Genomic DNA, 23,518 nt, shown 5'->3' on the forward strand with positions numbered 1-23,518 from the left:
ACCAGCCCCCATCCAGAAGCCCACCAAGAGTCCCCTCACTAGAACAAAAGACACTCTATCAACCAGGAAATTCCACAGGATTTAGGACCTCCAGAAACCATGACCAAATACCAAATACTAGAACCAAAGATCCTCCTTGTCTCTTTATGGTCCAGGAAGTTACAAGGTTTTTTAGGAGCTCTGTGCCAGGAACCAAGGGCACAAGATTAATATTTATTTATTAGTATACCACAAAATCACTATTCTAAAGGCTGCTCTGGCACAACCTAACCCAGTTTAAAAGCAAATTTCAAAAGTAATCAAACTATTTCCAAGTAACTTACCTATGTCCCACTATTAGAATAATGGGCTAGTCCTAAGCTGGGGAAATCACATTTTTTTCCATCCAGTAAAAAACAAACAAAAAAAAGTTATTTCTTCTGGTAATATAAGTAATACATGCTAAAAGAAGGTTTTCAACACCCTCTAAATCCTCTCATGAGTTAAAACTAGGCCACTGGGGTTGCTCTGGGAGGTCAGTCTGTTCTATTGCTACCTATTTCAGAACTCTGGATCTCTCTCTCTCTCTCTCTCTCTCTCTCTCTCTCTCTCTCTCTCTCTTTACTGGGAATTGAACTCAGGGGCACTTGGCCACTGAACCACATCCCCAGATGTATTTTGTATTTTATTTAGAGACAGGATCTCACTGAGTTGCTTAGTACCTTGCTGTTGCTGAGGCTGGCTTTGAACTCATGATCCTCCTGCCTCAGCCTCCCAAGCCACTGGGATTACAGGTGTGTGCCACCACACTGGCTTGGAGCTCTCTCTTTAAAGCAGGGATTTCTAACCTGTGGGCACAGACCTCAGGACACATCTCATTTAATGCTCAAAATCACCCTTGAGATAAAAGTAGAGTCATCCTTATTATTCAGATAAGGAAATTGGTGTTTAGAAATGTTTCTAAACTTCACCATAATCTCATAACTGGCATTTGTTTGGCCAGGATTCTTAAGATATACATGAAAAGTGTAGGGTCATTATCCTAGAGAGCGTGGTACCTTTCCGTGCATAGTTCTCAGGATAATAGGAGGCTTCATTTATGGACCTTTGCTGAGATTTCATGTAGCAATGACATAGCAACTCTGCCTGGTTCTTGAATCTTTTTTTTTCTTTCTTTCTTTTCTTTTCTTTTTTTTTAGAGAGAGAGAGAATTTTTTTTAATTTTTTTTTTTTTTTAGTTTTTGGTGGACACAACATCTTTTATTTTTATGTGGTGCTGAGGATCGAACCCAGCGCCCCGCGCATGCCAAGCAAGTGTGCTACCGCTTGAGCCACATCCCCAGCCCTTGGTTCTTGATCTTCATTGTTATTTTGAAAACAGATTTTAAGACTTTAGTTCTGAGTTACTCAGTAAAAAACTTTTATGATAACTAAAATAGACATACAAAAAGTTATACAATTAATTCTTTTCATGCCTTCCTGCAACCCAAGATTCAAATCATCTATGTGTATATTCTCTAGTGAGCTTCTTGGCACAGCAGAAAGTGTCTGTTTTGCTGACCTCTTAGTTGATACACTGATTTGGAGATGAGGCAGCTGCTTCCAGTAGTGTGGATTCCTAGTTCATGGAAATAGGACCTGTGTATATCAATAGTCTGCTATTGAGCAGGAGGATTCCTGCAAATGGATCAGACTTGGTGCCTTAGAGTTTGGATCCAATAGAGGAAAATAGGGCATGGAAGAAGACACTGCTGTTCCTGTCAATCCTTAGTACCTGTGACATGCTGAACCGCAAGGAGGAAATGACTCAGCCAGGCCTGAGAACGGAAATAAGAGACAAGAGGCAGGATGTTCCTAGCAACCTACTTTCTGCAAAACTCAACAAAGAGATGCACATAAATATTAGAAAGAATGTGATTGGTTAGCAAGGGAAAATCTGCTGAAATGCTTTTAGTCTATGGAAACTAAGTAAAATAATCCAAAATTTAAATGTATCATAGGATTAGTATTCTCACTTAACATCTTAACCTTTTATTATAGGGAATAGAACATACCTATGGTTAGGATGAATGTGGGATGAACTTGTTTTGAGAGTTTGTACTTATTGTGGGTAGATTAATTCCATTCTGCACTGGCTTTTTCCTGTTCCTCTAATGTATCAATCCCATTCTTAGCTCAGGGCCTTTGGACATGCTCCTCTGTCCAACTAGATAGATACCTCTTCTCTCCTGGCTCAGCTTTACGGGATTGATTTCTTCATGACGGTCAGGACTCAAGCAAATGCCATTTCATGCATCCTGTCTGAAGCAACACTCAGCCAGTCACTGTCTCATTCCACTGTTTTATAGTCTGTTCAGCAGTCATTGTGCTCTGATAACATCTTGTATTTTGTTCATCTATTTAGAGACTGGGACCTCCTACTGGAATATAAGTGCTGTGAGAGAAGAGCTTTTTCTGTTTAATTGGCTATTTTATTTCTACTGCCTAGAATAGGGCCTGGCTCATAGTGAATAAACAAATGAATGAATACATGAAATCACACACAATTCAAGAAAGGAAACCAGATCTTATACATCAGCTGAAACAATCTGTAACTAAAGTTTGGTTCCTAACCTGAAAATAAGGTTAGACTGTGTGTGTGTATATGTATAAATACACATTCCCCCTCTCTCTCTCTCTCTCTCTCTCTCTCTCTCACACACACACACACACACACACACACACACACACACATCTCTAAGCTTTTATATTAAGGTTTATGTTTTGTTTTGTTTTGTTTGGTACCAGGGATTGAACTCAGGGGCACTCAACCACTGAACCACATCGCCAGCCCTATTTTGTATTTTATTTAGAGACAGGATCTCACTGAGTTGCTTAGTACTTCACTGTTGCTGAGGCTGTCTTCAAACTCAGGATCCTCCTGCCTCAGCCTCCCAAGCCACTGGGATTACAGGTGTGCACCACTGTGCCTGGCTTTTACATTACATTTTAAATGATATTTACAAAGGGCTTAGTAAATGTTAGGAAAAAATTAATGAAAGATCATATTTATAAATTCTACTCTTGTTCCAGCTGAACTACATTGGTTGTCTATAGACTATACACTGAATCCATTTGTACATTGTAGTTGCCAAGAGGTTTTTTTAGTATACTTAGTAAGTTCAAAGTCCTTGCAAAATGGATGGAATTCAGGCTATGTCCTCCTTTCACCACTTCTCGGATCACACCCATGTTACTAGCTTTTTAGCAGCTCTATCGTATTTATCTATGGTTTTCTTTCCCCTTGGTTGATGGCAGTACATGTGTGCTTGAGAGAAACCATTTATTTATTCTAAAAATAATGCCCAAGGGTGTTCAATTCCTGCAGGTTTCTCTGAGGCCTCTAGATTCCATTTTATAAAAAACATGTCTAACCCTGGTGATCTTCCTGAACACTTGGAGAATAGTCAACCAGTGGATGCAGAGAGATTACACAGGGAGCACAGAAAGATAAGTTTTGATTTTTACACTTGCAAAGGTAGTATTTTCCCTTTAGGAGAATAAGACTTCAAACCAAACTTCCATACCTGATAATTTTTTAAAAAGCAAGAAAAATTTGACTAAGCCTTTCATCAAATATCAAAGAATTAAACCAAATTATTTTTAGTTATATATATATAAAAATTTTTGCTGCACAGTTAAAGGCCAATTTTATACATCAGCTAATTAATGCTTTGCCATCTCTTGTGTATTTGATACTTATCATGCATTATTCACATATTATAGATCTTGGAGTATAATCTCACAGTTTTATATTATAAAGCTTTAGAATTTTTATGTTTGCTTCTTTGGGATATAGATATTCAAAACTAGGAGATACAGGATATGAGGGCCTTGTTGAGAAAGCAGCTGTATTTTATGTTTTCTTTTTTGCTCACTTGTTTTCCTTTTCTCAGTAAAAATATTAATATAAGAAAATACCAAAAATGTCCAAGAAGGAATCTTTTTAAAATCTTTTTCAACCCTACCATTAGAAAATGAGCCCATACGAACTTCAAAATGATATTATACATAATATTTTATAATGACTTTATTTATATAAAATAAGAATAACGTACTTTCATTTAATGTGATTTCTTTTAAGAAATGATTTTTAATAACCACAGATATTTCATCCTGTAGCTATGTCATGGCCTAACCCCCTACTGGGATAGTATAACGTCGGTAAGGGAAAGGGTCTGAAGCAGACATCCTTTTATTTGTTGTGGCCATGGTCAAGTTACTTATCCATTCCAATCCTCATTCTTCTCACTTATAAAATGATAGTAACAATAGTAATAGTTTTATGTCAGTTAATGTAAAGATTTTAATAGGTATTGCAGATAGTACTTAAAACATAGCTTTCAGAAGCTCTAATAATAAATATAATAATAATTATATCTAGTAAAAATAGAATTATAATGAATATTATTAAAGCATTATTATCTAGGCATTGTTTATTATTAAAGCATTGCTATCTATAATTCTATTATTCTAATTTATAATTCTGTTATTTGACCTAGCACATCATAAATTCTCAGATATTCATTATTATTGCTTATATTATTTTCGCCTTTTTCATGTTACAGTATTGTGATGAATATCTTTTAATAAAAGTCATTTGCTCTTAATCACTTCCTTAAGGTAGATTTTTACAAGTAGAATCATATTTTAAGATATTGCTAAATCATCCCCCATAGAGGCTTACTATTGCACATAGAATTGCAAGAGGGGCAACTGCTGCACAGTGAGTGATGTTTCTGGAAGGAAATGACAACTGCCCATGAGACAGTTTTTGCAGTTCTTCAGAATCTTTGAATATTGAACAACTGGGATATATGCAACTTACTCTTCCTTTTCATTATTTATATACTCTTAAGGCAAAGTTATGAAAAATTAAAATCTTGTTTACCTTGAGTGTGTCTGATTTTGTTTGAGAAGGTATTTTTATTAATAGGAAAGTTAGCACTTGACTACATTGTTAAGGTGTTTTCTCCCATTGAAACTAATATTTTCTCTTTTTCAAGGAAAAAGCAGCAAACCTTGGGAGCAGTCAGCCCTCTAGAAGCCATGCTGGTGGGAAAACCCTGGCCACAAAGGTCAGTCAATTCCTGAACATGGGAAGACCCCTATTCTATCCTACTCTACAGGGGTATCCCCAGTGGGTGGGGCCTGTAAAAGAGGCAAACAGTGCCCATTTATTACTGACATTTTCAAACAAAGTTTCATTTCTCTGTTGGAGACAAGAATGTAATTTCTCTGTTGAGGGTGTGGGAAGGGATAGGACTCTTTCTGTGTGGCACAGGATGATTAAGAACTTGTGGGTTCAAGCTATCCTGGTTTAGACTCCCCAGTAGTTGGGACTGCAGGCATGTACCACAGTGTCCGTCTATATAATTTCTTCACAATGATTAGAGGTTTAAAATTTAGTGAAACCATTGGCTATAATTGTTCCTGGCATATAATAATAAGCATTTAATAGATATCATCATAAATATCTACTGATACTTTTGTGTATAGTGCAAGTACACATAATTGGCCTTTTCCTTCTTCAGAAAATAAAATCCCCGTCATGAGCATGAACCCCACTAGGATCTCTGCTAAAGCTCTATGTAATTCTTATGTAATCCCTTCACCACCTTAGTATTGTCATTCCCTTATACCTAAGGAAACCAGGGCTGAAAGAGGCTAAATAAACTCAACAGGGTCACAAAACAAATAAAATTAGATTTCAAGCCTGGGTTTCCTGTTCATACAAGGTCCTTAGCATAGCTAGACCCCATAAGCTCTGGCTGAGCTTTTTATTTGTATATAAAACTTCAAAGCTTTGCAGCTTATTTTTAAAAATCATTGATACATACTTTTCAAGATAAAGAACTATAATTTTATCTAGTCATTTTTAATGAAATGATTGTGTTCCGTCTTCCAGGGTATCCAAGTTTATCTAAAAACCTTAATATATTTCAGGATTATCTATACAACTATTTCAAATAGCATTTTTTCCTGTAAAACTGGAAGTCTGTGAGCTTTTTCACTAATGTCATTTGTTTGATAAAGAGTTAATATTTTAGTATCTCCCAGAAGTGAGAAGAGGCTGCGTAAACCTGGGCTGAGCATAGTAACACCACCCTAATTTGAGGTATTGAGTGTGTTTTATAAACCTTTTCAATTCTCCCTACCAGCAAGAAAAAGAATAAAAATCATTGAAAGATAATGAACTTTAAATACAGGGGGGTAAATTAATGTTTGGGACCAACATAAATCCCTACTCAGGTCTGCTGTCTTTTGCCATTCTGTTACTGCTATTGGTGACTCTAGAGCATTAATGACCATTGAGTGAGAGATTGTCCATTCATCCAAACAAACTTGAGTTTGAATTTCCTCTTTACCATTTATTTATTAAGTGTCACCGAGCCCTAGTTTCCTCATCAGAATGGCATAAAAACTTCTCTTGTCACAGTTGTTGTGAAACTGAAATGAAATAAAATATATAAAACACTGTGCCCTGGGCCTGACAATTGATAGGTGCTGGGAAAATATGTCTCTGATGTGATTCTTCTTATCCTCATTTTCTGTTGTTTGGAGGTCTCCAACTAGAAAAGATTTTCTAAACATGTCTGATCTTTTATGGTGTTAGGATTAATATTTACCTTATCACTCAATTACACCTCTAAAAATGAAAAAGCTCATTAGCAAAACCCACATGAAATGATATTTGGTGAAATCATTTGTAAATGGTTTCCAGGATTGCTATTACCTAAACTTTGGGAGGGTTGGTATATCGTGGGAAAACAAACTTAGTTTTTCCTTGAAAAGTCTTAGGAGTTAAAGGCATAAGAATCAGATCCTTTTCTACCACTTTCTTTCTACCAGGAAGTTCTCTTCCAATCTTTTGGGGGTAGGATGATTATAAAAATATGGCTCACCCCTTCAGACTTGTTCTGTCTTAAGAAGGTGAGGAAGGCAGCATAGCTGGCCACATGTTTGTTGTTTTAGTATTTAAAAGCGAACTTGAAGTTCTTTCCTTGACTTCTTTCCCACCCCTGTTCTTGTCGCTCAGTGTTGCTCTTTCTCACTGTTTTTCTAACTCACTTTCCTCCTTCACCAGTTTCCTGAATGGTAGGTTTCTTAGGGTTTGTAATTCTTCCCACCCACTTTTCTCATGTTCTTAACACTCAGAGTTGTAGAAGAAAAACTACAGATGCTTGCCTGTTTTTTCTTTTGATGTCAGATTGGAAAGACTATCAATATCTCTTTAAAAATTGTCATTCCTAGCCCTCACTAAAAAAAACTGGAGATATTGGCATGCGTGATAACTTGAAGTCTTTTAATTATACAATTGCCATAACACATACCCAGGCAAAGTAGCATTCTCCTAAAACATTCAGAAAAGTCATGAGCAAATGGTAGATACAATTGACAATTAGCATTAGTAATGTTTTTCTTCATTCTGGACATATTTAACCTGAAAAATAAAATACGTGCTAATTTTATAGTTATTGAGAAAACTTTAACATCTGTCTTTAAAAATACCTATTTTGAAGCTTATGTGCAAGCTGTGTGTTTGTTATAGGATTATTTCTGCTTATTGCCAAATTGTTAAATGAGAAGTCTTACAAAAAAAAAGTAATTATGTCCATAATAATACCCCTTTTGCTATGCAGTTCTAGACTTAGGAAATCCAAAGTTCTTGAGTGGTATAGACAACAGAATTATTATTGTAAAATGTTGAGTGCTTAAATTTCTTTTTTTTTCTTTTTGGTAAATAAGGAAAGAATGCTAATGAGGCTTCAGAAATTATCTAAGCTTTTACTAAAGTCAACATGAAAATAATTGTGATCAATAATTAGTCATAGGATTTCATTGCTGGAAAATTTTTCAGACAACTTCTATTTTGACAATCAACATAGATTCTTCTGAAACCAAGATTGCATAAGGAACGTCTCCATAGACTGTACGGTTTATATGTATTAGTTAAAGTTGTTTGTTCCAGTTAGAATCAACTAGAGTTTTAAGAATCAGAGTTTAAGACAAAAAAAAAATTCCCAAGGGATAGTGAGTAGTTCATAGGGAAATCTAGGAAAGTCCAACAGAGGGAATCACTGTTCTTCACAGTCAGAAGCAAGGCCCAGCCATGCCACTGGGTTTCTCCTGCTCAACTCTGTTGCCACCATAGCTCAGCACCTAACACATTCAGAACCAGATGCAAGAAGCTCTGCCAGTACCAGTCCTGATGACAAAAGCCTTGTCATAACATTTCTGGTGGAAATTCTCTTCACCTTGCTCACCTCAGACTTCTATGGCTCATACATCTGATTGGCCAACATTAAGTCACATGTCTTCATCCTGCTACAGGGAAATCAGGAGGTTATGAATTTTCTGGATTCTACTCAGGAAAGAAGCATATTGTCAACATGTGGTGAAGATTTCAAATGTGTGCTCAGCTACCAAATGACAGACTTCCACGGCAGAAAGGAACATAGGAGAAATAACTAATTGAAGAAGAAAATCGCCAGTGACACCTTGTTCAGCAATTTTAGGCATTTAAACAGAAGAAGGTACCAACAACTTTTCTCCCAGCCTAGAGAGGAAAAGCTCTACAAAAGAATAAGCAGAGCTTGGGGAAATAGTTCTGTGATTTGGGTCCTCTTCTGCTATAAATAGCTCTGTTAACTTTGGCAACGCAAGTGTCTTCTCAGGCTCTTTTCTCATCCATAATATATATGAGTTAGGGCCTGGAAAGTCACTGTCATTCTGTGTCATAATCACCCCCATAGTGCCCTTAAACCATGTGTAGTTTGTGAGTTGACTCCATGTGTTAGGAAAAAATTTTATTTTAATAATTTTTCATATACTTTAATGTATTATAAAAAAGCAAGTAGCACATCAAACTTTCATTGATATTTTTGCTTATGATAAGGCTAAATTAAAGAATAAAAAGAGTAAATCTATTTTTTAAATTATCTAAACTTATTATAATTATGAAAGATTTTAAATGTTGCATAGGTACAAATACTCAAAGTTTGGGAAATAAGATTCAATCAATAATTTTCATGTTAATGTATATATTGAATAAGGGGGGGGGGTATTAAAATGAAGGCCCTGTCCTTCAGGAAGTCTGGGTGATGCTGAGATCCTATTTTTCTAACAAGCTCCCAGGTAACGCTGGTGCTGCTGACTTGGCAGCCACACCACAAGTAGCAAGGAGGCTGAGCTGCTAAATGTGGGAGTTTAGGCTACCTGTACCTGAGATTACCTAAGTATCAGTTGAACCATCTGTTAAAATGTAGTCTCAAGTCCTGAGCCAAGAATTTCTGATCCACCAGGGTGGATCAAGGCCCAGGGTTTTATATATGTAATAGGCGTCCCCAGGTGTTTCAGCTGCAGGTGATCTGAAAAACCACATTAGGAGAAAGGATAACCGTTAGGGACCATGAAAGCCATAGTTCCTCAGGGAACCGTTAACATTCCCCTTCAACTCCAAGGAAGGAAGCCCTTTTCCATCTGTCTGCCAACATAAGAATCTGGAAAATTCATTTCATAACCATGTGATTACTCATGTGGACTCTTTAGGTGTATAGAAATACCTTCACTGAGGAAGATACAGCTGCCTAACTCTGGGGCCTGTGGGGTCCAGGGCTTGTCCTTATTAGGGACAAGTCACCCCGTACTGTTTTTGTCACAGGAGAAATAAATATCAATGAAAACTAGATGAGCTGAAGTTTTGTGAAAAGATAAGATAATGCTAATGATTAACAAAAAAGAAACTTTAAAGCTATATTTTTATCAAGAATTATAGCAGGGTCTTCTCGGGCAATTATAAAATTTTTAGCGCTGGAAGGCCTCTTATTCATCTGCTTTATTTGACAGAGGTAGAAGAATGATAAAAATAAACAAGATGGCTGTGAGGAATGCATTGAAGGGGAAGTCAGGGGGACCCACTGACCGCTTGGTGGAGTGGTGGCAGGCTGTGTGGAACAATGCTCTACTTTTTTTTTTTTAATCCTGCTGGCTGCCAACTCTGTTTTGGCTGAAGGCAGCACTGAGTCATTGCTCAGCTGTCACTAGCTAGGCCTGAGCTCTTTGTTCCTCAAACACTGGCCACAACCACCTCCCCACTTTCTCTACAAACTCGGGGTCTAGAGACTTTATCATGATTGTGTGTAGTTCTGGGCAAAGTTGGGATTCCAAATTTCTTTAAAATTTAATAACTCTTCTTTATCTCCACCATTCATTCTATATTTATTGGTTGTCTTTCTTCTATAAGAAAGAATGTTTCCTTTTCCCCTATTTACTTATTTATACATTCACTTACACGTGTAGCAGGATAGACTTGTGAGTTCACATCTTACTCAATGGCTTCAAAGCCATTCTTATTGATTTTTGATTTTTTAATCATAAAAATGTATAACACACAATAATTCAATAGGATTCTGATTCTTTTAAACTGCTCTTTTAAAAAAAAATCCATTACACAATTTAAAATGGGTTTGGGAACCCTTGGTTTTAGTGATTATTTACTGTATAGTTTCAAAGGAGACATGGGAGGAGCCTATATAGGAAGAGTCACTTACCCAGCATTGCTCCGTATTTTGTTTTACCAAGGGTGACACCCAGGGAACGGCAGGCCTGTCATCAGCCCGCGCTGTACAGTACACACAGGGCATGTGGCCTACATCACAAACTACGCGGTTAGAGTTGGCCAGCCCCCGGGATGCCAGGCTCCTGACGAGTGAGTGGGGCAGGGGTGCCGGGACCTCCCTCCCGAGACTCGAGACTGGTCAGGAGCTGCCGCCGGGGCGTGGCCGCTCGGGGAGGGCAGGGAACAATCCTGCGTTGCCATCCCGGGACCCGCCCCGCCGCGTCACACTGCTGGCTGGGCTGTGGCTGCGAAGTGAAACCGCGGGGGCAGAGCCCAACAGGAATGCAAACATCCCGAAAACCCAGCTGAGGTCTCCTGGGCCCGCGAGCCGCACGCAGAGTGAGTACTGATTTCAGCCCTTTTGCGGCTCCACCGCAGCATCAGCTTCAGTTGAGCAGACCATGCCACTGGCCCTGTCCTTGCGCCCCGGCCCTGCCTGTCCCGGGCCTGGACCCTCCAGCTACTCCCCTGATTGGGACATGCGCTCTTACTGTTATCTTGACTCCCAAGATACATTTCTTTCCAGACAGGTTCTAAGTTCCATAGTGTTTCTTGAAGACCCTTCCTCCGTGCCCAGAATGTCGTACTGACCCTTCAGCTGGGAATGTATCTGGTGACTAAAATACAAGGGATTTGTGTGATTTGGGCCAAATGATGAAAGAAGAACAGCAGGAGCTGTGTTGATCTGGTGTGATACTGTGGTCTCTAGGGTTTAGACCCCCTCCCCAGCCAGCACCCCTCCCCTCCCCGCCCCGCCCCGCCCCGGAGATGACCTCTGATTTAGAGAATGAGCTCACTCTGTGTGACCTTTTTGAATACCTGACCCATGCTGGGTGTGGTGTGGCAAGTGTTGTAACACGTTTCCATTCTATTTCCTTGAGCACTATCTGAGACTAGTTACCTTCACTGGTAGATGCTTTGTGTATCTTTCAATAATACAAAGTGTTTTCACTGAAGTTTAAAGATTTAATCTGTTCCATAGTGTTAGGACCCCTGCATTCTCCAGTTATTAACTAGCAAGAGGTAAATTCAATATTCCCATTTTACAGCTTGAGAAAATGAGGCAAAGAGGCTTTTGGCAGCTTCCTTAAGGGGTGGGACCTTAGAGCCTATGACTGGTCTTCAAGATTCAGAGTGACAGGAATTCTTAGGCAGTAGTGGGGAAAAGTTCCAGCTGTTTGAGATGTTTTCTAGAGGAAAAACCTCTGCATTGCAGAGAAGCTCAACAAGCAGTGACATGTACTATTTGAAAGGGGGAAGTTTATTTTCTAGTAACTATAGAGAGCCTCTTCTGATGTTTTGCTTGTAGGCATGAATCCAATTTGCACACCCCGTATTCAGTATCTGAAAGGAATATTGATTTGCTGGGGATGTGGTAGGGTGTGCTACTTGGGCTCAAGGAGGCACAGAGGATTAAAATGAAGTAGTAAAATGGAGCAAAATCATGCTGAACTGGGAAAGGCCACCTCTACAGATGGATGGAGTCAGCATCCAATAGCAATGAAGCTGAAGGGGAAACCCGGTGTGTGTAGCAAGGACTTTTGGTGTGCTAGGCAAACTGTCATTTAGTGATTATGAAGTGACGCATTTAAGTATCAATGTGTGTGGTGTTCTTCAGTCTGGTAGAATTGGCTGAGCATAATGCCTCTCTCACAATTAAAGTTTAACGGGAATCCCACATCATATACAACCACGAGAATAGGAAGTTATACTCCATGCATGTATAATATGTCAAAATACATTCTACTGTAATGAATAACTAAAATAACAAAAATTTTAAAAAGCTTAACAGGTATCACTAAAATAATAATTTGGAAGAATGAAAACAAAAAGAAAAGAAAGCTATCTGGAAAATAAGTAATTTATTTGGACTAATGTCTTCAAACTGGCCAAGTACTTATGTTTCTATTGTTGGGCTATATTAACAATTATGTCTTGAAGTTGTCACAACTTCTTAGGTGGAATTATTTACTTTTCCTCAAAATACGAACTACTTAATTAGTGTTATGTAACAAAACATTCACAGTCAATGTTCTTTTGTGTACATATATATCTTTGTATCTTCTCTCTCATTATAGCTTACAATTCCCTCAGTTGGGTAATCATATAAAACAAATATATATATATATATATATATATATATATATATATATATATTCAGTTGTTGATGAATTTTTATTTTATTTATTTGTGTGTGGTGTTGAGAATCAAACCCAGTGCCTCATGCATGCGAGCAAGGGCATTACCACTGAGCCACAACCCCAGCCCAACAGATATATATTTTAACACTAATATATTTAACCCCAGAAGAGGAATAGATTTTATCCTATTTTTTGAATCTTTGAATTAATAATCTCAATACTGGAAAAGTAAAATTAACCTTCTCAAATATTCTGCATTTCATTTTCTCTCGGTGAATAGCTCTGTGTTAAAAGGTCAGCTACCCTAGGTTCTTCAGTAGGCATACTCATGGCATTTGGGGTGACAATTCTGAATTGTCCTTTTATTTCCAATTTTTAAGTTATTTCATAATATCTCCTTAGACTTGATGGCTTCTGAGCAATCTTACTCATTTGAACTTTGGAGATTTGGGTGAAAACTATGTGCAATCATACCAGTAGAAAAGTGACATTGTTTGGTGCATGCCCTAGCGTATTCCATTGTTTACACTGAGCAGTAATTAATCATTACAAAGTGACTGTAATTGGTTCTAGTGAAAAATAGATAAGCATCATCTGTATCATAAATATACTGTATTCTGGCATATGTTGAACACTTGACATACTGTTATGATAATGTACTTATAAAATAGATACTCTTTTTTGCCCATTTTATAGATTAAGAAAATGACACTGCACTGTTTCTCAGGATATCTTTAATAGCTCTCCATAAAATACTTTTCAAAAAATGAGATTTAGTGAGTGAAGTTATCACATACTAAAGTCTCATTTGACTACAATTACATCATTTTTAAGGATGGAAGCTTTTTAAATTTTTTTTAGTTGTAGTTGAACAAAATACCTTTATTTTATTTATTTATTTTCATGTGGTGCTGAGGATGGAATCCAGTGCCTTGCAAGTGCTAGGCAAGCGCTCTACCACTGAGTCACAACCCTAACCCCAGAATGCAAGCTTTTTGCTATACCAAAAACCTTCTGAAGACAGAGTCTCCATCTTTAAACCCCCACAGAATCTACCATGATGACTTCTACATACCAATTTCTCAATAGATATGTTTGGATTGCAAAAAATAGATTAATTTTATCTTAATATGAATAGAGCCCTGAGATGTTGTTGCATTGAAATAGAGATTTATCCTGGGTAGATACAAATGTAAAATAATATTCATTTTTATTCTCTAGGACTTACAAGTAGAGTTTTTGAAACTTAATATCTGTTTGTCTTTTGGCTAAAGATCGAAGAGTGAGTAAATTTTTAAAAGATGAGTAAGGAACCACTTTTGCTTTCTTTTTTCCTTGAGTTTCTACAGTGGGCAATACATGAAGCTAGGCAAACAGAGGTAGGGTCATATGGCAGCTATAAAGAGACAATGTGAGAAGGGCTAAGTAGCATTTCTGTGAAGGTCCTATAAGTAAAAGGAAAGGTTGAAGGAGGGAGCTAAAGGTAAAGCTTGGAGAGGGACTCTCTTTCTGGGAATAAACACTAGGAATTTGAGTTATTAAATGAGATCAGCAACTAGTAGTCCAGTCCAAAGCAGAAATGACAACAGTTACAGATTCTAAGGACTGAGTTATGCACTATTGGTGGAAGGCAGAACTGCTACGTCTGATACACATTCAACTTCCTAAGCATGGGCTTGCCTGTCCATCCTCCCATACTTTCCCCTTATAAGTTAAGACACTCCAGTTTCCCCCAACATAATTATACATGGGCTATTTTGTGAGATTGTTCTAATTGTAGAATCCTCTGATGAGATGTTCTTGACAACCTTCCCTTGTAAATGGACTGGATTTCCATCTGGCATCAGGTATCCCAAAGATTTCTGTTTTGTCCTGGGGCTCTGGAGACCTCAAAGCAGCCCTATAAACAAGCTTTTTGAGTTACACATTCCTGCTGTTCATCTTCCTCTTTCTTTCTTCACCACCCACACCAAGATACAAAAAAGGATAGACAAGTTCACCAACAGTCAGAATAACCTGCCTGGAATTCCATCCCTCTCTTATCAGATGACACATTTATGTCAATCTAGTTTCTGATTCCATATTTGGCTGCTGCTATTGGATCCATATCTAGCTAGATGGGGAGACTTTCATTCTTCATTTTACTCATCTTTTATCATTTCCATGGTTCCTCACATACAAAGTCGTTACAAAGTCGCTTGGTTGGTTGGTGTCCATTGTTTATTTTCCTACAGATCCCTTTGAGATGATCTTTAAAAACAACAATAACAACATCGACGTGAATCTTACCAATAAGACTTGCTGATGGATTATTGAAGAATGACAGATGTAATTGTTATCTAAGCAAGCCTCCTTAACTATAGGGAGCTGTTTTTTAGCAGCTGGGACCTCTTAGAAAAGAGAAAATTCTTGGTTCAGAAAGTGCAGTACAGTAGGGTGATTCTGGAATATCACCCCTTTCCCATGGCCCTGGTGCTCTCCCCATGTTGTCCTGGGGATGGCCTACAATTTATTAGAATTCTCTAAGCGACAGTATTTTATGATGTGTGGCCTAAAGAGTATGTGCAACAAATTCAGCTGGGGATACTTGACTAAGAAATAGAGATTCTTGAAATCCTACCTCAGATGCACACAATCAGAGTTACTGAGGGATCTCAGCTTGATAAACTCTGTAGATAAATCTTTACACCTGTTTTATGACCACTGCTCTAAAAAAGTGAATTGGACTATAAAGAACCAGTCTGTAAAGTCGCCTTGTGGCTTTAATGTGCAATGAAATCTTCATAAGAATTCTTATCATCCACAGGGTCTCAGACTTCTGAATCACCCTGAAGGTCTCCTGTAAACTGAATTGATTAATGTTCATTTCTCAAGTTTGGAATCCAAGGAAAAATCTGGACTGATCCCATTTTGTTCAAAGTTAAAGAGATTAAGACTCCCTTAGTATTCAAGTATACTCCTAAACTTCGTAATGGACTGAGTTCATCCATACAAGTGACTTAAGGCTAGATCAGACCCTGAGGCCTCCAGAGTTGCCCAGAATAGGGTTATTAGGGAAGTGTGAGAGAATATCTGGTCCTGTACAGAAACCAGAAGCTCAGCTTTCTGGGCACAATGTTTCTTTAATGTCTACACTAAGAGGGTGATCAGGGAAAGTAGCAGCATGAATTTATTTGTACATTTTTCAGTTACATATATATTTTTTCTATGTTCTCTTGATCATGAAAATAGGAAATTGTGTTTCTATCCAACAGAGCAAATAAAATCCTTTTATACAACTTGATTACTGTGGAAAGTAATCATCAGAGGCCCTTATAGTATTCCTATGCTAACAGTGTTTGAAAGAGTGCCTCACATGCCTAGAAGTACATTTTTAAAATAATATTCTATTTATAAAGATGCATAATATTCAGAGGTCTGGGTCTGCAGCAAAGACCCAGTGGTCAGAATTTTTATCCTCCAGCTTTCTTTATTTCTTTTTTAATCTATTTTTCTGTGTTCTATTATATCTTCCAGTGTCTTAAATCTCTACTCAGGTAATTGTAGTTTATACTTTCATCTATTTGTGATTTGGGTGTTTTATTCCTTATTTTGTCTCTAAATTTCAAAACCTATTTAAGGTCTCCTTTGGATTTTTCTATTATCTTTAGGCCCTTAAAAGCAATTTCTTCCATGCTTGTGACTGCCGGTTCTTCCATATAGTCGTTTACTTGCTGAAGAAGTTTGAAACAGGTGGCTTGAAACTCACATTCAGTGAATATTGTTTTTGTGAGAGTCCCTTTTCTTCTATGTTATTAGAACTGTCTCTACCTGGCATTTTTGGTTGGTTGGTTTTGTTTCTATATGGGGGATTCAACAACCCAGGGGTGCTAAATGCTAAACCACAGTGCTATATCCATAGTCCTGTTTATTTTTTATTTTGAGACCCGGTCTCACTAAGTTGCTTGGAGCCTCCCCAAATTGCTGAAACTGGCCTTGAACTTGCAATCCTCCTCCCTCAGCTTCTGAAGTTGCTAGCTCTACCAGGTAATTTTAAATAAATCTCTACCTAGGATGGTTCAGATTTCATCAGAGTGTAAACCTTGGCTTGAAGCTTCCATTCCAAGATGATAAAGTGAATTTGGATTCTGAATACCCAGTGGCACAGGTTTGGAATTCTTCTTTCTTAAAGTGTGCTTTAAACTCATTTTCCAGTCAGAAAGAAAATTCTCTTACTATTACCCTGGGCAGGTGGGCAGGTTTCAGGCTTATGTTCGATGATGATCAGTCCTTGGTAGCTTCTGTTTTTTTGTGGATAACTCAACTTGAGGCCTGCAGCCAGGATTCCTTTTTCATTGGGTTCTTCAGTTCCCAATTCCCAATGGTTGTATCTGTCTCAATGTGATGGTTTAGATATTAGGTGTCTTCCAAAAGCTCATGTGTGAGGCAAAAGTTCAGAGGTGAAATGATTGGGCTATGACAGTCTTAACTTAATCAGTGTGTTAATCAGCTGATAGGGATTAACTGGGAGGTAACTATAGGCTGGTGGTAGGGTGTGGCTGAAGGAGGTGGGTCACTAAGGGTGTGCCTTTGGGGTATATATTTTGTCCCGGGTCATGGGAGCTCTCTATTTCCTGATTGTCATGTCCTGTGCTGCTTTCCTCCACCAAACCCTTCTGCCAGTATCTTCTGCCTCACCTAGGGCACAAAGCAACAGAGTCGGCTGTCTGTGGACTGAGACTTCTGAAACTGTGAGCGCCAAATGAACTTTTCTTCCTCTAAAATTGCTCTTTTCTTTTCAAGTCTTTGGTCACCCAGCAAGGAAGCTGACTAAAACTTCTAATGTCTAATAAGCTGTGTGTCTTCAGCCCTCCTCACTGGAGGACTTGGACAATTACTGTGCTATAGGACTTACATAAAATTTCATTTATTCCTCTTAAGATTCGTGTAATTTTAAACAATGCAAAGAGGTATTCTGACACTTCTATAAATTAGGAGACAGAGACTCAGAGAGTTTAAGTAACTTAACTCTGCATCACACAGATAGCAAGATTCTAGTAGATTCTGGGGCTTTTTTCCATAAATTGACCTTACAAATTCCTCTAGTTAGTAGTTTATATCTAGGTAGAGTAAATAACAAAGGAGGATGTCTCTCTAAATTCAAACAAGCACTAGAAATCAATATTATGCTCTTTATTGCTCTCAATATGTTAATACTTTTGAAATTTTTTTCTAATAGATATGGTTTCTCTGAGAGTACTATACCCTGGAATTAGCAGATAATTGTATAGTTGATAGTTTCTTCAGACAATTTACATTAGCAGTAGAGAAGGAATGAATCAGCTGTCTTTGAATATGGTAACATTTTTAAATGGCAGAATTAAGCAGTATTTAACTAAAAACTCACTTGTGTAGTTTGAAAAACAGTATTTTTGCTTAGATTGAAAGGAAACAGCAATGTTCATTTTTTTGCATCAATTTCAAAAAAAAATCATACTTTAAAATCTATTCTATTCTACTGAACAGTGGAATATGCAGCAGTGGAATCTGCACCATTATATGATACAGAGCAGTTGGTTGTTTAGCAAAACTCAAGGTCACATAGCTTATAGCAGAGCTGGGATTCAAACACAAATGGCCTGGATTCAGGGCCATTCTTCTAAATTCTGTATACCACCTCTTTCATATTGGTAAAGATGTAATTTTCTGTCAACATACATCTGTGAGTTTCCCAAATGGCATTTTATTTCATTCCCCATTTAAATTTTGGTTATTTGAAAATCAGCCTGAATAAGAAAACATAGTTATAATTTCTGACATTTAATATTTCTAATTAGGAACATGCTTCTGCTGGATGGGGTGATACATGACTATAATTCCAGCTACTTGGAAGGTTGCAGCAGGAGAATGGCAAGTTGAAGACCAGCCTGGGCAATATAATGAGACCCTGTCTCAAAAAAGTCTGGGGGGCAGGGGCTGGGGCAGGGGCTGTGGCTCAGCAGTAGCATACTTGCCTAGCATGTGTGAGGCACCACATATAAATAAAAAAATAAATAAAGGTCTATCAACAACTAAAAATTTTAAATAAAAATTTTTTAAAAAGTCTGGGGATATAGTTCAGTGGGGGAGCACAGAGATTGAGGCTGGCAATTGGTTCTATTGCAGGAGGACCCAAAAAAGTTATCATGTTCCTCTCACCCTTTATTAGGTCTATAACTATGGAATGAACACAGTGGAGTCCAAGTTGAAAGGCTTCCAAAATGGTTGTTTAGCAAAACTCAGGATTTTTCATTCTTACATAATAATCATACCATCAATAACCAGGTATGCTCTAAATGTCCTCATAATCTGTTAGGATTTTTACAAATCTGTGTTCTTACTACAAAGATTCCTTTTTCTTATTGGACTGGAATATGGACCTATACCAACCATGCATTTTAGTCCAAAAAAAATTCCATATTGTAAAACATTACATTTTCTTCTTTGAAAAACATAAGGAAGATTTAGTGTGTGACTTCTCAAAGCTGTGGTCATTATAGGATGGTTCTGCCATTTGAATTTGCTTAACTCACAGGCTATAGTAAATCCTTATCAAACCCACTTTCTCTAGGGGAGAGATAATAGAAAATAAGCTGTCTTTTCCAGGTCTGACTTTTTATTTTGGGCAGCCAAAGATCAAACACAGTTGGAATTATTTCATGCATCAAGAAAAACAACAGGGGGCTGGAGTTGTGGCTCAGTGGCAGAGCGCTTGCCTAGCATGTATGAGGCACTGGGTTCAATTCTCATCACTGTGTATCAGTAAATAAAATGAAGGTCCATTGACAAATAAAAAAAATATTTTTTTAAAAAAAAGGAAAAGCATACAGGATTTCTGCAGACATGAGCAGAAGTTCAGAGAGAAGAAGCTACTTTTCCATTCTTCAATGGCTGATCTAGGCTGTGCACTTTGCTTTTTTCCTTGTCTACAAAGTGTTATTGTGATCCACCCCCTGCCCGCTCCCCCCCCCAAAAAAAAAAGCACCAGAAAACTAGAGTTTGCAAAGCAATAGAAAACGAAGCAGTTGCCTTCTAGAACTGGAAGTCTGACTTCATGACTGAGGCAGATTTTTGTACAGAGGAGTGATCCAATGTCAGAGCTCATAATCAGACACAGGCTGTGACTAAACGTTGTACAGACTTTCTAGCTTGGATTCAGATCACAGATCAGCTGTATTGTCACAGTTGCTAGGCAATGTTCAGATGTTATTTTGATCTTTACCCACATGTTGCATCAGAGGCCAAAGTTTCATGTGCACTTTACTTCCCAGAGCAAGTTGGGCTTACACACTCTATTTTTATCTTAAATCAATGTGTCCCTTTTAATGCATGTCATGAATGCATAGCATACTCCGTGGAGCTATAATCATCTGCAGATTTCCCCAGGTGGTGTTCAGATGGCCTCATTCTGTAGCATTCTATTTGTTGTACTCTTGACCAAGTATTTCTGGATGTTGCTACCTACAAATCTTGCTTTAGCTGTTTTGGAATGCCCACCTTATTCTAGCATCCATCTGCATTTTCTGTAAAATCCAAATGTTTTAAGTTTGAAAACAAAGGAAGTCAACTTGTTATAGCAAAAGGCTCATGGGCTTTTTTGTCATGTCTATGTTCAAATCCAGGCTCTGCTACTTCCAAACTGTGTGATCTTATAGAACTTACATGATTTCTCTAAGCTTCAGATAATACTGTTTACATCCTAGGATTTTATAAATATATAATGAAATCAGATATATAAAGCACCTGTCTCAGTTCCTGATACTTGTAAGATTCTGTAAGTCCTCACTTTCCTATTGATCACATTATACTAATACTCAATAAGTAATCCCTACTTCCTCCTCTATGAAGCCCTTCCTAACCATTTGCTAAACCTACGTTTCAATTTCTCTCTTCTCATCACCTATAAGATCATGTTATAATCACAATCTAACTTGTCATCTTCTAATGTTCTAAGATATAAGTTGACACCTTAACTAGATCTGCTAGCACAGGACTTGTTCTTCTTGAAAGAAATGGCTCAGCTTCATTCATAGATGATTTGTTTTTTATCTCTCATCAGAATCACATTTTTTGTTGTGTACTTTGTTAGATGATTATGAAACATTATTATGCTTCATAATTAAAGGAATTGTAAGAATGTGTGTCACTGTGTGGCATCATGGCACATAACAGACAATTTAAGTATCTGAATATTAATTTCCTGAAGTGAAGAATCTGTCATTATAGAAAGTAACATGTCAGCTTGTGTATAATGGTCTGCAACTGGTGTTTGTAAAGAATGTCAGTGTGCCCTTGGAAAAGTGCCTCATTTGTGGCACTTTTCATTTGTGGCAGTTGTCTCACAGGAAGTGGCTCGGAGATTTCTTGTGTGTATATATATATTTTTGTAAGTTGGACAACTCCCTATTGATGACAAATGATGCACATGATGAGATGGTTAAAATATGTTATCCTCACCAGTTTTCTGACCTGTGCTATGGATAAAATTTTTGTTAATCAAGTAATTAAACTCGTATAATGTTGAATGTGAGCCATCAGATAATACTCTTGTGTTTATTCAGACAAAAGCTCATACATTTATTTAGCACATACATGGTAAACTACTACTATGTGGCAGACACTGGACATAGGGACATTTACCTATGGAGACAGGTCTGGGCCTGGCCCTCATGGAGTTCACATTCTTCTCTATTTCATATATCTTGTGAGGAGAGAGTATTTTTTTTACACCCATTATTTCTTTCATTATTTGGGATCTGTTACTAATGTAATTAAAACCTACTTAGTCATGGTTCAGAAAAAAATTGTTTTTTTTCTCTTTTCCACTAAATAGAGCTACTTTTAAAAGTTAAAAAAATCAGTTATTGATTTGTCAGACTTCTTAATTTAGAGAATGTTTAACATTTATTTTGTGTTTCCCTAAATTGTCCTAAGATTTGGTATCTAACTTACCTCTCCTGATAGCACTGTGGGGTCCGTGGTATCCCAGGTGAGAAACGAGGCATCCTGGCCAGCCAGACTGAAACTTAAGTCTTCTGTCTTATCAATGATGTTCTTAAGTCTGGCTTAAAACAAAATACCAAGTACTAAAACTATATTTCATTCTTTGTTTAAGCAAAAATTGAATTGATGGTTTCAAAATGGAAGCAAGATTTGAATCAGCTGTGATTTATATCTCCTCCCTGCTACCATAGCCTCAGCACCATGGTAGGCACTGTAGGGAGTAGAAATGTCCCTGCCTCTTGGTACCTTTATAGCTTCATTGATTAGACATGCTGTATACTTAGAAAAAAGCTCAGTAATCTTCCCATGCAAAAAGGTGAGTGAGTGTTCAAGTGAAAAGTACTAAACTTCTACAAGTTGAGAAGATAGTATGAGCTGAAGCAGATAAAAGCAATATATCTTGAACCAAATCTTCAAGATGGGATTTAGGCAGGGAAGAAGCTTTCTTGGCAGTGGGAATGGCAAGGTGAAAGGAACCTTGTTTGTAATAATAATAACGAGCATGTGCCTAGCAATTGCCACTTACCAACCATTGTTATAATCGACTTGTATACCTTAACTTACTTATCCTTAAAACACCCTTGACACAATTCTCAAAACAATTCAGCAAAGTGAGAATTGTTATTATTCCCATTTTCAGATGAGGATATTGAGGCACAGAATGGGTAAGTAACTTGCCTAAGATTGTACATGCATTAAATGTCACCTGTATTCCACCCATCTCAAAGCCATAGCCCCCTCTCACAGTCTTAACCAGTACATCATGCCACCGCATAGGATGGTAAGGACTCGATCCTGGCTGGAAGGGAGATGTGATATGTATGGCCTTAGTAAGAGAGGTAGTTGAATAAATAAATTGAATGATGAACCTAAAAATTAGGCAGATGGCATTGAACTTTAATCCAGGACAGAGTGTGGGAGACCCCTGATCTTTCATCAGTGTGGCAATATGATATGCATTTATTTTAGAAAAAATTAGTCAAGCAGCCACAAACAGAAAAGATTGAGAGATAAAAGGAGTAGGGATGAGGTGGGAAGGGGGCATGAAAAAGGCCCAGAAACTATTAGAAGGAACTTGATGTATGTGTGGGTGATATGTGATTAGAACAGGAGTGGATGTGTCAGTGGAAATGAAAAAGAATGAAATGGTGAATAGGTCTAGAGCCAGCCCTGCTCCTGAATCCTGTTGACTCAGAGCTGGGTAAATTCCCTACAACAATCTTAGAATCCATTGGTATTATTCCCATTTTCCAGATGAGGGAATGGAGGCTCCAAGAAGTTAATTGACTTGGATAAATAAGTGCTGAAGCAGAGTTATGAGCCTGTATCTTTCAAAGTTTCCTCATTTTAAGTAGTCTAGTGATAAACAGGGTTGTTGATAAGATTTGAGGAATTGCCACACAATAAAGAGACACAGTTATGAGGAGAGACCAATGTTGTGTGAGCAGTGACTCAAGAGAAAAAGCAGGGTGACTGAAAAGGCCAGTAGTGGAATAGTAAAGAGCACGGAGAAGAATGGAGAAGTGGAAGAAGCTTCCAGGTGAAGGCAGTTCAGAGGTATGGGGAGAGAACCTTGGGCCCCCAGTGCATAGCAGCCAATGGGAAGAAAATGGTCAGTGACTCACAGTTAACTGCTGAGGCACTATGAGAGAGTCATGCACTCAGCCTGATGCTCTTAGTAATCCTCAACAAACAGATGAAGGTGTGCGAGGGGTGA

At 37.8% G+C, this 23,518-nt stretch overlaps 1 protein-coding gene across 12 annotated transcripts in view; it reads left to right on the forward strand.

Moving 5' to 3' along the window:
* Cast (calpastatin) overlaps positions 1-23,518 on the forward strand; it is a 111,709-nt gene that overhangs the window by 37,336 nt on the left and 50,855 nt on the right. For 10 of the 12 annotated variants that reach the window (XM_046428847.2, XM_046428845.2, XM_046428895.2 and 7 more), the window contains exon 3: positions 5,025-5,096. In XM_046428847.2, the coding sequence (XP_046284803.1) occupies positions 5,025-5,096 (72 nt within the window). Of the gene's footprint in view, positions 1-5,024; positions 5,097-10,828; positions 10,979-23,518 lie in introns of those variants that run through there. The other 2 variants (XM_046428882.2, XM_046428886.2) reach the window with 1 other exon arrangement.

Source organism: Marmota monax, unplaced genomic scaffold (genome assembly GCF_021218885.2).
Source record: "Marmota monax isolate L192 unplaced genomic scaffold, Marmota_monax_Labrador192_F-V1.1 WCK01_AAM20220418_F8-fsc00018, whole genome shotgun sequence".
Classification (NCBI taxonomy): domain Eukaryota; kingdom Metazoa; phylum Chordata; class Mammalia; order Rodentia; family Sciuridae; genus Marmota; species Marmota monax.